Here is a 15,162-nt window from a genome sequence, read left to right on the forward strand (position 1 = left end):
AATACTAATACTAAAATAAGGCTTGCGCATAGTTATACACTTTAAGTCAGTCACGGACCCGCGATATCACGGGTGTGTTCTAGTATGCCATAAAAAGCAGGGGTTGGGTGAGTTGTGGGGTTGGTAACATTGTACTTCATATATTTCGCGGTATTTTCTAGTATTAAGTAAGTGACCTATAAAGAGCATATGGCATTCAATTCTTTAATGGTCATGATAGTGGGAAAATCCCAAAACTGTAAGATCGATCAACTTTGATTTTGTTGTATTGATCTATTGATAAATTGTGCAAGGTATTTGTTTACTAACACACTGACATCATGATAAGAGGAAATAGCCAAGTTACTGTGTAAAAATTATCTTAATCGTAACTGATAACAAATCAAATATGGCCAAGTTAATGTAAACACTTAGTAGTGTATTTTTAAGGTATAAGAATTATTTGTGTGTAAATTATTCGTCTGGATTTTACCATCTATAAAGGTAATGATTTTAATTTTTGCATTTTCTTCCGAAACTGGATATTGATTTCTGTTTGAAGATTAACCTGCATATATAAACATCGGGTCATTCTGATTAAATGTCAAGGGTGAACTGTGTATGGTTTCTGTCTGCTCTTCTCACTTATGAATGTAAGACTCTATACCAATTACCTGAATAGTATATACTCAAGAAAATAACCGAGTATCTTATATCTCGTTTAAAAAAGAAAAAAAGAGGCACCAAAGAGCCTATGTTGCGTACATGTATCTATTGTGAGGGGGGAGGGGGGGTCTATTGTGGATTTGGAAATCATGTAAAATAAGGTTATAATCCCAATAAATAGTATTTGTTACCCTAATAATAATTGGGCCAAGTTTGGTATACTTCGGCCCAGTAGTTATTTAAAGCAGGTTATCCCTTTGTAGACTAAAATTTCTTAAGACCCCTTATCATTATTTAAATTAGTTTTTTAAGTGGTGACTATTTGAAATTGTTTAAAATTTTTCAAATAGACTTGTATATAATAAACCCATATATGTTCTATGTTTATGGGTCATTTCCAATAGACCTCTATAATAAACCATGTTCTATGTTTATTGGTCATCGGATACATTGTTCAATCAAGTGACCCCATGGAACATTGTGGCTGAGTATATTTCGGCCCTTAAATTTTACGAAAAAATATGAAAAATTTACTTTTAAGGGCAATTTTAACTCCTTATGGGGTCAATTGTATTTTTTTTGTAGACTTATTTGTAGAGCTTGATATATTTTTGCTGCTTCAAGTTTATCTCTATCTATAAAACATTTCAAGTTAATGACCAAAAACTGCGAAATTTCCTTAAAATTACCAACTCAGGATCAGCAACACAGCAACGAATTAATTGATGCGTCTGAAAAATTTTGAGCAGATAGATCTTGTCCTGATGTACATTTTTCCAGCTGGTCAGATTTGCTCTTAATGCTTTGGTTTTAGAGATATAAGCCTGGAACTGCATGTTATCCCTATGTTCTATTTTTATTCATGGCGGCCATCATGGTTGGTGGGCGAGGTCATCAGAGACGTATCTTAAACTGATTATCCTAAGTATGATTTATGTTAAGTATGTTTTTTTGGGGGTCAGTAGTTTCAGAGAAGATTGAAGTTTACGGACGATGACGACGTACGACGAACGCCAAGTGAAGAGAAAAGCTTACTTGGCCCTTTTGGATCAGGAGAGCTAAAAAGGGTTTGGGGAAATCAGAAAAAAAAAAAAACAATTTTAACATTGTAAAATATTTAGCTTAACTTTTCATGAACAGACTAACAATAATCTTTATTTGCCATTACACAAGCCTCTGCTTTGCTCATGTTTGGTTGATAATAGAAACAAACAAGATGTGATATGATTGCCTAGTTGTTGTTGTTTTTACTTCAGAGGCATATGTTACATTGAAGTTAAAAACATATTACTTCCAATGATTTCATACTATACATTAAGTATTGATTAAGAAATAAACCTTACATTCCGATTAATATCACCGGTTACTTGTATAAAATAGTACACCTTCTGGTGTGGAATTATTCGCTTACATGAATTCAATTATAGTTTTTCTTTTCTCTCCGTTTATCAATTTCATCTGTATTTTTCAGTTGGAGATTGTGTTGAAAATAACGTCCTATTATAACGCCACTTTTTCACGCATATACACTCAGAAATCACCACTTACCCACTATTTACATTTGTACTTCCTTATGATCTTAAGCTGGAATACACAAATTCGAACATTTTTAGAAATAAAAAGTGGCATTAATCTAATATAACACATGCTGCTTTCAAAGTACTTCCAAAACATTAAAAAATGCAATCTACAAGGATAATAGGCTAGTCACATCTTACTTCCAATTCTGAAATATTTTAGAATGAAACTCCCCATAACACTTCTATTTAACATCAAACTGTATATATGAAACATATTACTATTGATAACAATAAAAAAAACAAGACATTTCTCCATGTTAAACATTGGAGCAGCTAGGTCTTGATAACCATGTTAAAATAATCGTAATTTTTTAAATAAAAGACAAAGAAGCTGTCATGAATAAAAAAAAAAGCTGTCATGAATAAAAAAAAAAGCTGTCATGAATAAAAAAAAAACACCCGAAAAACAAACAAGATAAAATCATGTCCACTGCTTACCAACATAAGGTCCCGATTGAAAAGTAAGGGTTATATTTGCCTACACCAACCCCCTTGTACTAGATAGCGTTGATGCCTGAAAAATCGCTTTTGCCCCAAATGGAGGTACATTTTTGTAACTAATGTATTTCCGACCAGACTAATGTATCAAGTAATAAAACTATATATACTAGACAACTTTTACCATCATCAGTACCGTAAAAACACATAGACGAAGGATAGTTTGTACAAAGATTATATTAATATTTTTAAACACTAACTATATTAACCATGCCACATGTTCTTAAATTCTAGCAAAATGGCAACAAGATATAAAATAAAAAAAGACTATGCGAATATTGCACTTATAAGCTAACAACAAAACACCATACAATTCCGACCAATTACTTAGTATATACAAACTTTGTAGACTAAGCACGCTAAGGACGATTAACATTGTGGTAAATAGCATTGACAAGTGTCTGTTTGTAAAGACTATAATTATATGTTGGAGTGTCAACGTATATTTGTTCTGCCTAACAGAAGTTCCACTGGAAACTTTGTTATTAACAATGTCATAATACCTATCCCTGTTGGAACAAATATTCTATATAATTTATTCCGTTAGGAATTTATACTGTTTATTAATTCCTGTGGAAATAATATTCTAGAATATCTTTCCTTTGGGAACTTATATTATGAAGGAACTTCTATTTTGTGACAGGAGCGTATTTTTTTATTGGGTGAAAGGTTATTCGGTGAAATGGTAACCCTAAAACACAAAAGACACCAAGATGTTTGCCTACGATCTTCATGCATAGAATGTTTGGTCTGTGTACAATATATTTTAGCTTGAAATCACAATGTCTTTTAAATTCAGAAGATATATTACGACTTCTTTCTAATGGAGAATGCCCGTTATTTTATACTGAAGACTGCCATAAAACTTTTAACTATTTTTGCTTTTTTTTTTATATCTTTTATTGTGTTTAATAGAGTAGTAAAACACGATATGGGGTACCCATCAATGAGTAGTAAAACACGATATGGGGTACCCATCAATGACACAAACACACACTTAGAGCAAAGAAGCAGTGCCATGCATTGAAAAGCCAATTCATTATTATGGCTTCGTTACATCAAATGAGAATATATCGTTATACAGGACGTTTCGTTACTTCAATGTTGGTTAACTGTAACCGTTTTTTTTTTTTTGGAATGCTCAATTTCTAATTATCGATTTATTTGGTATTTTTGTATTTACCTGATCGTGATATATAGAAATTCATAAACAAAAAGAAGATTTGGGGCTATCTTTCTTAAAGCAATTTACAACCTTGTAAGCTGCGGTCCTAAGTAATCTTCAAGTGAATACACTTTCTGGAATGTCAATAAAGATAAAACCTTGATATATCTTATAATCATTTGTTATAAATATAATCAGAGGTCCTTTTTTTTTGGATTTGGAAAACCGAGCCTGTAAATTCAGTGGTTGTTTGTTTATGTATTACATATTTGTTATTGGTTCAATTTTTTTACATAAATAAGGCTGTTAGTTTTCTTGTTTGAATTGTTTTACATTGTCTTATCGGGGTCTATTATAGTTGAATTTGCGGTATGGGCTTTGCTCATTGTTGAAGACCGTACGGTGACCTATAGTTGTTAATGTCTGCGTCATTTTGGTCTTTTGTGGATAGTTGTCTCATTGGCAATCACACCACATCTTCTTTTTTGTATTTGCAATCTTTTTTTTTCATGCAAATATTGAATCACTATTTACGCATAACTTTCGATTTGTCCGAGATTACTCTGACGTCTAACGGCTGTTTTGCCAGACTAGCGGGAGCGTGGGAGCTTGTTTGGCAAAACAGCCCTTTGAAGTCAGAGTAATCTTTGACCAACTTTCGATATATGCCTGGTCAGGAACTTAAGCCTGCATGTAAAACAAAAAAATCAGGCAAGACATTTTCAGTTGTAGGCAAATTGCCTTGAATCTAAAGGTATTGTGGTAACATGCCTCTATGTGAGAAGGCAACATAGATTGAATTAATGAAATTAAAATAAAATAAAAAATAACTTAAAAACCTTAAAGATCTCAGTTTTTTCTTTTGTTTCGTCGACAGACACGTCCCGAGTTAAATCAAGATTAAAGATAATGGTAGATATTTTAAAACATTAAATAATTAGTTTGATAGTTTTGTTTTATAAATAAGTTATTTCATGATACACTTATTTTAGTATCATTATAGTTAAACATGCATTTCCGTATCAATTTATGTAACTTCACTTAAATTCCGGGAAATGTGTTGTTCAGAATTTCCTATCGTTTCAAGTGGGTTGATTTTAACTCGTTTCCTTCCGCCCTTAGATAAATCAATCATTTGCAGTAAATCAAAATTTAACCACAGCTTGAAGTTTGAATAAAATGGTTAAATAATACAATACAATACCATTTTTATTAACATCTTATCGTTATATAAACAAGTGCAAACGATTGATTTAAACAAAAACTTAAATGGAAAGAAGGAAGATTATCTTCGTCAATATACAAATCTACGACCCTGTAATAGTTTAGTTTTATAAATTGTGACTTTGATGGAGAGTTGTCTCATTGGCAATGATACCACATCCTTTTATATCTATCTACAACTTCTAAAAGAATGCATGCGGGATTTTCAAGATACACTGAAGACCTGTTGGTGACCTTCTGGGGTTGTTTTTTGTATGGTCGGGTTGTTGTCTCTTTGACCCATTCCCAAATTCCATTTTAATTTTATTTGGCACTCGAATGGATATTACTTGCATCATCTACAATCAGAGAGTATATCTTTCTATACAACTTCTAAAGAATGCATGTTATGGCACTCGAATGGACATTAATTAATTCTTGTTTGGCACTCGACTGGACATTACTTACTTCATCTACAATCAGAGATTATATGGACTTGAAAAAATCTTTTTCTAATATATATAGAATAATACATGGCCAAATCCGTATCGCATGCTGTATGACCATGATAAACCAACATCTGGCCTGAGGGATGATATTGGTCGAGTGGTGATGTATATAGAATAATACATGGCCAAATCCGTATCGCATGTTGTATGATCATGAGAAACCAACATTAGGCCCGAGGAATGTTATTGGTCGAGTGGTGATATATATAGAATAATACATTGCCAAATCCGTATTGCATGTTGTATGATCATAAGAAACCAACATCAGGCCCGAGGGATGATACTGGTCGAGTGGTGATATATATAGAATAATACATGGCCAAATCCGTATCGCATGCTGTATGATCATGATAAACCAACATGAGGCCCGAGGGATGATATTGGTCGAGTGGTGATACAGCAATTCACCATGTATTGCTCTGTTTATCATATATTTTAACAAAATTAGATTCGTGGTATGTAAGCGAACACTGATCGTTTGATTCTGAATTCAGATGCTTGACAAATTTTAGAAATAAATAATCTTGTCTTATCACACATAAAATTAAAGATATTCTGATCATATGTTCTGGACTTATGTTGCCAGTTTTTGTGTATTGATATATAATTATCTAATATTCAACGTTGGAGACAACAGTTTGAACATAGTGATGTATAATTTGATCAAATGTTACCACTTAATGTTAATTTATGTATTAATCGTTTATCATATACATTCAACACAATCCGATTCATGATATATGAAATTTGAAAGGTATCCATCATAAACTGAAAATCCGGAAAGAAGTAAATTATCAGTTGTTGTTTTAAGGGAAATATAGTGAACATTCCACTCTCGTTTCACATAAACAAATATAAATTCGTTCATGAAATCTTAATGATTCGCTAATTTTATCATTTTGAATAATGAAACTTTTCTTTTGGAGGACGATTGATGTATAAACCATTAATACATCTATTGGAGTATCTAATTTGTAATGATATTACCTATTCTAATGCAACATTGCTTTTAAAAAAAACGTTTAATTTGATTGGATAACGTCATAAATTTTCATGGCATCAATTGACAATACGATATAATAATAATAATAATAATAATAATAATAATAATAATAATAATAATAATAATAATATTATTAATAATAATAATAATAATAATAATAATAATAATAATATCTTTATTTAGAGAGAGTAACTCATTTGGATTACACCAATTTTCAATAAGGCTCTCTTAAAACAATAATAGTTACATTAAAAATAAACAATCATGCATGAATAACAATAAATAAAGATTATATACAATTTAAAATACAACAAACAATTATGATATGGCTTTACAGTACAAATATGATGGTTATGTTAAAAGTACATAGATTTGTATTCATGTTTGAATTCGAATACTGTATTTGATTTTTTGATTGAATTAGGAATAACATTCCACACTTTTGGTCCAGTGTACAAGAAACTAGACTTGTACAACTGTGTATTTGGATTTATAAAATTGTCTTAGGATGAAAATCTCGTATGATGTTTTTGGTTTGCAGAATCTGATACAATATAAGACTGGGTATATGTTCTGGAGCTAAGCCATGTTTTGCCTTATACATTATTAATGATTTGTGATATAAAGTATTCTTTGTGTGATTTACACAATGTTACATCCGTGAAATAATTCTCTTGAAGGTTAGGTGGAATCATGTTCGTCTAAAATTATTCTTGCTGCCTTTTATTGCAGTTTTTGTAAACTATCTAATAGAAAAGTTATTACAGTTTGCCCACATTGAACAACACTAATCTAAGTGAGGTAAAACGTAAGCGTTATAGTACATTTGTCTAGCTTTGTGATTAAATATTTCTTTATCCTGACATCAATAAATTTGCTAACTCATCTCTCCCTCCCAGCCTCCTCACAACTAGATTGTCGTCTAACAGACTGCTTCTTTACCACCTTTCTGACAATTATTAAATGTGGTTACATTTCGTATCATCCCAGGAAATACGTGGTCGAGTGGTCTAGCGCGTCGTCTAGGTATGCAAGGCGATTTGGTGCAACGATATCTCAGTAGCATGAGTTCGAATCCTGTCCAGGGAAAAACAAGACATTTGCAATAGCAAAATTTTCAGGTCTACTTTTTCACTTTTTTGGTCCTTTGGAAACTGTTGTTTGTGCTGTTATTAGACCCTTCTACAACGAAATTTGTTTTACATGCACACGTATAAAAATTGCTGTTTTTATCCAACGCAATCATAGGTTTGAACGTAGTTTTCAATTTTGTCTCGTTTATATTTTTTTCGTTTGGGCTTGTATCATATTTTCCCTCCGGTTTATATGATCCGTTCATCCTATATTGACTCTTAAAATTCAAGAGTCTATCTAAAAAATGAGGGTACTTTTTCTGAAAATGAGGGTACTTTTTATTTGGCCTTCCAAATACCGTTTCGATCCCTCACATTACTGAAGAGACATTTATTGTCGAAATCCGGATCTGGTGTACTAAAAAAATATTGACATCGTATGTTTGTGGCATAACCTCGTGGCTTCAAGTTAATTTTTATCTGTTTATCTGTTTAAATATAAATTTAATACTAAAAAGATTAACTTGTGGCCACGATTTATTTTATAAGTACACCAGATCCGGATTTCGACTATAAATGTCTCTTCAGTGATGTTATGGATCGAAATGGCACAGGAAGGCCAAATAAAAGGTACCCTCATTTTTAGATATATGTTTCTGGCATAAAATAGTGGCCACACTGATATGTAATTATCTAACATTCAACGTTGGAGACAACAGTTTGAGCATAGTGATGTATAATTTGATCAAATGATACCACTTAATGTTAAGTTATGTATTATTCGTTTTTCATATACTTTCAACACATTCAGATTCATGATATATGTAATTTGAAAATCAATTGATTCTGAGGTGGGGTCTGGCAGATTTTAGAAATAAATATTCTGGTCCCAATTTAGATTAAAATGAATAATCAGGTCTTATCACTCATGAAAAATATACGATATCTCAGTAGCATGAGTTCGAATCCCAGCCAGGGAAAAACAAAACATTAGCAAAAGCAAATTTTCAGATCTTACAATGTTGGTTTGATGTTCAGACGATTTATGTATACAGATGTATTTTCAGCCTTGTGTCACTCGAATGGACATTACTTACTTCATCTACAATCAAAGATTATATGGACTTGAAAAATATTTTTATAATATATATATAGAATAATACATGGCCAAATCCGTATCGTATGCTGTATGACCATGATAAACCAACATCAGGCCCGAGGGATGATATTGGACGAGTGGTGATATAAATAGAATAATACATGGCTAAATCCGTATTGCATTTTGTATGATCATGAGAAAACAACATCAGGCCCGAGGGATGATATTGGACGAGTGGTGATATAAATAGAATAATACATGGCCAAATCCGTATCGCATGCTGTATGACCATGATAAACCAACATGAGGCCCGAGGGATGATATTGGTCTAGTGGTGATATAAATAGAATAATACATGGCTAAATCCGTATTGCATTTTGTATGATCATGAGAAAACAACATGAGGCCCGAGGGATGATATTGGTCGAGTGGTGATACAGCAATTCACCATGTATTGCTCTGTTTATCATATATTTTAACAAAATTAGATTCGTGGTATGTAAGCGAACAATGATCGTTTGATTCTGAAATCAGATGCTTGACAAATTTTAGAAATAAATAATCTTGTCTTATCACACATAAAATTAAAGATATTCTGATCATATGTTCTGGACTTATGTTGCCAGTTTTTGTGTATTGATATGTAATTATCTAATATTCAACGTTGGAGACAACAGTTTGAACATAGTGATGTATAATTTGATCAAATGTTACCACTTAATGTTAATTTATGTATTAATCGTTTATCATATACATTCAACACAATCAGATTCATGATATATTTAATTTGAAAATCAATTGATTCGGAGGTGGGGTCTGGCAGATTTTAGAAATAAATATTCTGGTCCCAATTTAGATTAAAATGAATAATCAGGTCTTATCACTCATGAAACATATACGATATCTCAGTAGCATGAATTCGAATCCCGGCCAGGGAAAAACAAAACATTAGCAAAAGCAAATTTTCAGATCTTACAATGTTGGTTTGATGTTCAGACGATTTATGTATACAGATGTATTTTCAGCCTTGTGTCACCATCACTGCTGGTGATCCGGTGATCCGATGAGTAAAATCTGTTGTAGAGCCGTCACTGGTTCAGACGTACTTATATATATATAACGATATCACAGTAGCATGGGTTCGAATCCCGGCGAGGGAAGAACCAAAAATTTGCGAAAGCAAATTTACAGATCTAACATTGTTGGGTTGATGTTTAGACGAGTTGTATATATATATATATATATATAATAAAAAAAAACTATAACACAAATTCCCATACGTTTCGGCCATTACGGCCTTCTCTATTGGAATAAATTACAACATTGAAACAACAATTAAATCACTTGGATACATTACGTTATAACAACTTTTAGTGTATACGAAATTTATTGACGGTGATTTCGATACCCATATAAATAACATTTCAAAAACAAATGGACACTCCACATCTTGTGCTACGGAAGCAGAAATTATAGCAGCTAGCGGTTGTTATAACGTTGTGTATACAAGTGATGTAATTGTTGCTTCAATGTTGTAATTTATTCCAATGAAGAAGGCTGTAATGGCCGAAACGTATGGGAATTTGTGTTATAGTTTTAATTATACAATCATTCAGAGACTTTATATATATCTATATATACTAAAAATGAATTATGTGTACAGACTAGAAGAAATATAAATAAAATAAATTTCAAAATGCTCTTAAAGTCCTTTTATTCTCTACATTTTTCTCCAACCGGTTTCACATCTTTGTGATAATCATGGATGAATGTAACTCATACATGATTATCACAAAGATGTGAAACCGGTTGGAGAAAAATGTAAATAATTAAAGGACTTTAAGGGCATTTGTAAATTTAATTTTAATTTATATATATGTATTGAAAACTACGTTCAAACCTATGATTGCGTTGGATAAAAACCGCAATTTTTGTACGTGTGCATGTCAACAAATTTCGTTGTAGAAAGGTCTAAATACAGCACAAACAACATTTTTCAAAAGACCAAAAAAGTGAAAAAGTATATTTAAACAAAATGCATTTGACTAACAGGTCGAACAACTGATGTTCTTTAACCCTGCTGACTGTCATTGGCGATTTCCAAATAAAATTGATCCCAAGATGTAACAAAATGGACCTTAATATAAATTTAATACTTAACGGAAAACAAAAAGCTTGTAGCCAAGATGTATGTATATATTGTAGGATCCTTTACTATAGATAATGGAGCTGATCTGTTACAATAACATATCCATGTCTTATATATCATGTACTGTAGTACGACGCTAGATTAAAACTGACGAGAAAAGGTAACACACGGCCACCGATAGCTTTATTATTGTTAAGGTCAGGTGGTCGTGTTGTCTAGCGGGACGGCTGCAGTGAAGGCGATTTGGTGTCACGATATTTCAGTAGCATGGGTTCGAATCTCGGCGAGGGAAGAACAAAAAATTTACAGATCTATCATCAACCCAACAATGTTAGATCTGTAAATTTGCGAAATATATACAACTGGTCTAAACATCTACCCAACAATGTTAGATCTGTAACTTTGCCTTCTCAATTTTTTTGTTCTTCCCTCACCGTGATTCGAACTCATGCTTTTGAAAAATCGTGACACCAAATCGCCTTGCACTGTATTCGACTCGCTAGACCAGTAGGCCACCTAGGCGTCATGCTGGTCTCTATACAGATAAGAGCTATTCCACTTCTAAATCAGAATTAAGATTCCAAAGTTTGACTATCAAAGATACGGATTACGTATCTATTTGACCAAGCTGGTCAACTGTTAACCCAGATATATGGCAAAAGTCAGTGGCGAATCAAGAGGGCGTTGAGGGCGTGATTATTTCATCATTAGATCGTCTAAAATTGGATATAAATATATTCTATTTTATATCAATTGAGTATCCTTTTCAAAATTCGTGGCTCCGCCTCTGAAAGTAAGTCGATCTATTAAAAAAAATCACATATTTAGTGATTGAACTTTGTTAATGTAGTTTGGGCATATATAGTTACTAGTAAATACATGTAACAATGCTTGAATTTTTTTTAAATACGGTTTTTTCAAGAAACCAACGTTAATTATTATACCTGTATTTTTTTATTTCTTTCAGAATGCGCCAAGGAACGCGGAGACTATTGCTAGTGCTTGGGTTTATATTAACAGGTATTTATATTGGGATTTCAATGTCAAAGGCTATCATATCACCTACATCAATAGAGCTCTCTACTGGGTCGGTTCGAAGAAAAAGAGACCAAGTATGTGTTCAGCCAAAATTTAATCCATTTGAAGGAGATTATGCTAAACATTTTCATTCCGTTGATCCTGTAAAGTGTTCCGAAGATCCGGATTGGGTATCTATATCGAATGGATCGGTGTTTATTACATCTGAAGCTAAGAAAAATCATGGAAGTATTTCTTGTCAACTTACTTATTTTGATCGTATTGATGACTTCCGGAACAAAGATTTAGAAACTGTGACTTTATCTGATTCTTCAGTTCTACCTCTCAAATATGATTTTGTGAAAGTTCACTGCACCGCGAAAGACAAAAATGTGTACGAAAATGTACATGTCGGCGTGCGAAATGTACCAGAATATCACAAAAAGATAGCTAATCTGACTTCCGGTCTAGGTTTAGATGTATTAATACTCGGTTTTGATTCTCTGTCTCATATGACATATATGAGAAAATTGAAAAAGACATATGAATATTTCACTGAGACTTTAAAAGGAACAATACTTAACGGATATAATATCGTAGGTGATGGAACACCACAAGCTCTTATACCCATATTTACGGGGAAAACAGAATTAGAATTACCCCGAACACTTAAAAGTTTGCCTAAAAAGGACTTCGTCGATATTTACCCAATGGTTTGGAAAGATTTTCAGAAGAATGGATACGTGACTGCGTGGGGCGAAGATTGTCCAGATATAGGAACATTTACATATAGAATGGTGGGCTTCAAGGAACAACCTACTGATCATTATATGAGACCGTTTCATGTAACAGCACAAAGAAATTACTATAGCAAACATAAAAAATTGTGTTTAGGTAGTAAAAGAAGATCTCAAGTTTTTATGCAATGGATTCGTGACATTTACACTACATATGACAAAGTTCCAAAATTTGTTTTTGGTTTCCATAGTGAAGTCAGTCATGGGGATAACAACATGGTTGAAACTGCAGATGAGGACACGGTTAATCTCTTAAAATTTCTAAATGATGGAAAATATTTGAGAGATACTCTTGTAATTTTAATGAGCGATCATGGGGCTAGATTCAGCAGTCTTCGATCTTCGTTGCAAGGTAAACAGGAAGAAAGACTTCCGTTTTTTGGATTTTCATTTCCCGAGTGGTTTAAATCTAAACATAGTGCAGCATATCAAAACTTCAAATTAAATGTTGATAGATTAACTTGTCCATTTGACTTGCATCCTACCTTCTTGGACATTCTAAACTTTAAAGGTGCAGGAATAGGCGATACAAGAGACAGGGGAATTAGTTTGTTCAAAAAAATCCCCAAAACAAGAACTTGTGACAGCGCGGGAATTGCCAATCATTGGTGTGCCTGTTTAAATTGGGAAAGTCTTAATAATGAAGATCAGGCCGTGCTTAAAGTTTCAAACTATGTTGTTTCTGAAATAAATAAATTGACAGATCCTCATCGGAAACTCTGTGAAAAATTAACACTAAAAAATGTATTGAGAGCACAAAAACTGTTACCAGAAACCGATATGCTTCTATTTAAAAAGACTAATGATGCTGACGGTTTCCGAGCAGATTTATCGGACAATACAGCAATAGTACATACTACTTATCAAGTGTGGGTCTATACAACTCCTGGAGACGGGTTATTTGAAGTAACCGTTAATTATAATGTGAAAGCGGATACATTTATCTTACATGAAAGTTCAATTAGTCGAGTTAATAAATATGGAGATGCACCTAAATGTATTGAAAAAGAACATGAGGAACTGCGAAAATATTGTTATTGTTACAAATGAATTAAACTCTGTGAGATTAAGGATTATTCCTCGTATGAAACGTCGACATAACTAACAGCCGATTTCATTGGTTGTGTAGGCAAAGGTAACATCTTTCGTTAGCTTGCTTGTTAGCTGAACCATGAAGTCATTATTAGGTCTGACAGGTATACATTTTACTACCCTACTTTCAAGTAGTCTAGTCAAACAGACATATAGATTGGTTATCTATTGGAATAGTCTACTCTTATGAAAAAGGGTGGAGGATAGTTTACCTAACATAATGACTTCACGGTTCAGCTATCAAGCAAGCTAACAAAAGGTATTACCTTTGCCTACACACTCAATGCAATCGGCTGTAAATGGAGGTCGCCGCTGCATGATACTGTTTTTAAGTGACTTGATTACTGGCATAGTTGCTCTATTGTTATAGATGAAATCTCAGACAAATGATGAAACACTTCGGCAGTTTTTCTTTCTCTAATTCTGTGATAATCAATGGGAGTGTGTATTTGTCATGAAACTTTAAAATTACTTTATTTTATAAAATTGAGTATATTTTGCTATATGAGATTTAAAGTCTATGTGATAGAAGGCAGTTGTAATAAAGGAGGGAGTGGTTTTGTATTAATAAAAATGATAATGGAAACAAGTGATTGGTTCTTCTATGATACACGGGCAATTTAATAGCTGCATGACTCTGCGGTATTGGCTCCGCTCATTGTTGAAGACCGTACGGTGACCCATAGTTGTGTTAATTGCTATGTCATTTTGTTCTCAGAGTTGTCTAATTGGCAATCATACCACATCTTTTTTTTTTCTTTTTTTTTTTTTTATCTTTTAAGAAAATGAAACCAGGGAGGTAAGAGTTTGCAACCAAGTCTATGGCAGAAACGTCGGTCACCTTCGATCGCAAAAAAATATTTAGAAATTTTATCTCAATTCTGCATAGTATAAAACATATAAATATAAGCTCTTATGACCCTTTTATCTTATATAAAAATTTATAAAAAATAAATGTAACAAGAAATCTTAAAAGGGGGTATGTGTAATGATTGACTATGAAACGACTGTTTATCAGAAAGCACATGAAGATGCTTACAACTATAGGACACTGTACGGCCTTCAACAGTGAACAACATTCATACCACATGGTAATCTATAAACGAAAATAGGCAGCATGACAATATCTAAAACATTTCATAAGAAAAACCAATGGCCTGATTCACATAAAAAGAGATTTGGTATGATTGCCAATGAAACAAATCTCCACAAGTGATTAAATGACACAGCAATTAACAACTATTTGTCACCGTACGGTTTTCAACAATGAGCAAAGCCCATACCGCATATTCAGTTATAAAAGGCCCCGAAATGACAATAATGTAAAACAAT

The 15,162-nt window shown here is 32.8% G+C and overlaps 1 protein-coding gene across 2 annotated transcripts; it reads left to right on the plus strand.

Annotated features, from left to right (window-relative positions):
- The first annotated feature begins 333 nt into the window (after positions 1-333).
- Positions 334-14,429, plus strand: LOC134712878 (uncharacterized). Of its 2 annotated transcripts, none has more exons than XM_063574863.1 (2): positions 334-483; positions 11,892-14,428. In XM_063574863.1, exon 2 carries the CDS (start codon positions 11,893-11,895, stop codon positions 13,786-13,788), a length of 1,896 nt encoding a protein of 631 aa, XP_063430933.1. In that variant the 5' UTR covers positions 334-483; position 11,892; the 3' UTR covers positions 13,789-14,428. The 2 variants fall into 2 exon arrangements, with proteins under 2 accessions (XP_063430933.1, XP_063430934.1); XM_063574864.1 differs by having other exon boundaries at positions 385-429; positions 11,892-14,429.
- The last annotated feature ends 733 nt before the right edge of the window (positions 14,430-15,162 follow it).

Source organism: Mytilus trossulus, chromosome 3 (assembly GCF_036588685.1).
Source record: "Mytilus trossulus isolate FHL-02 chromosome 3, PNRI_Mtr1.1.1.hap1, whole genome shotgun sequence".
Taxonomy (NCBI): Eukaryota; Metazoa; Mollusca; class Bivalvia; order Mytilida; family Mytilidae; genus Mytilus; species Mytilus trossulus.

Coding starts and splice junctions, on each gene's coding strand:
- LOC134712878 (XM_063574863.1), top strand. CDS start 11,893: ATGCGCCAAGGAACGCGGAGACTATTGCTAGTGCTTGGGTTTATATTA.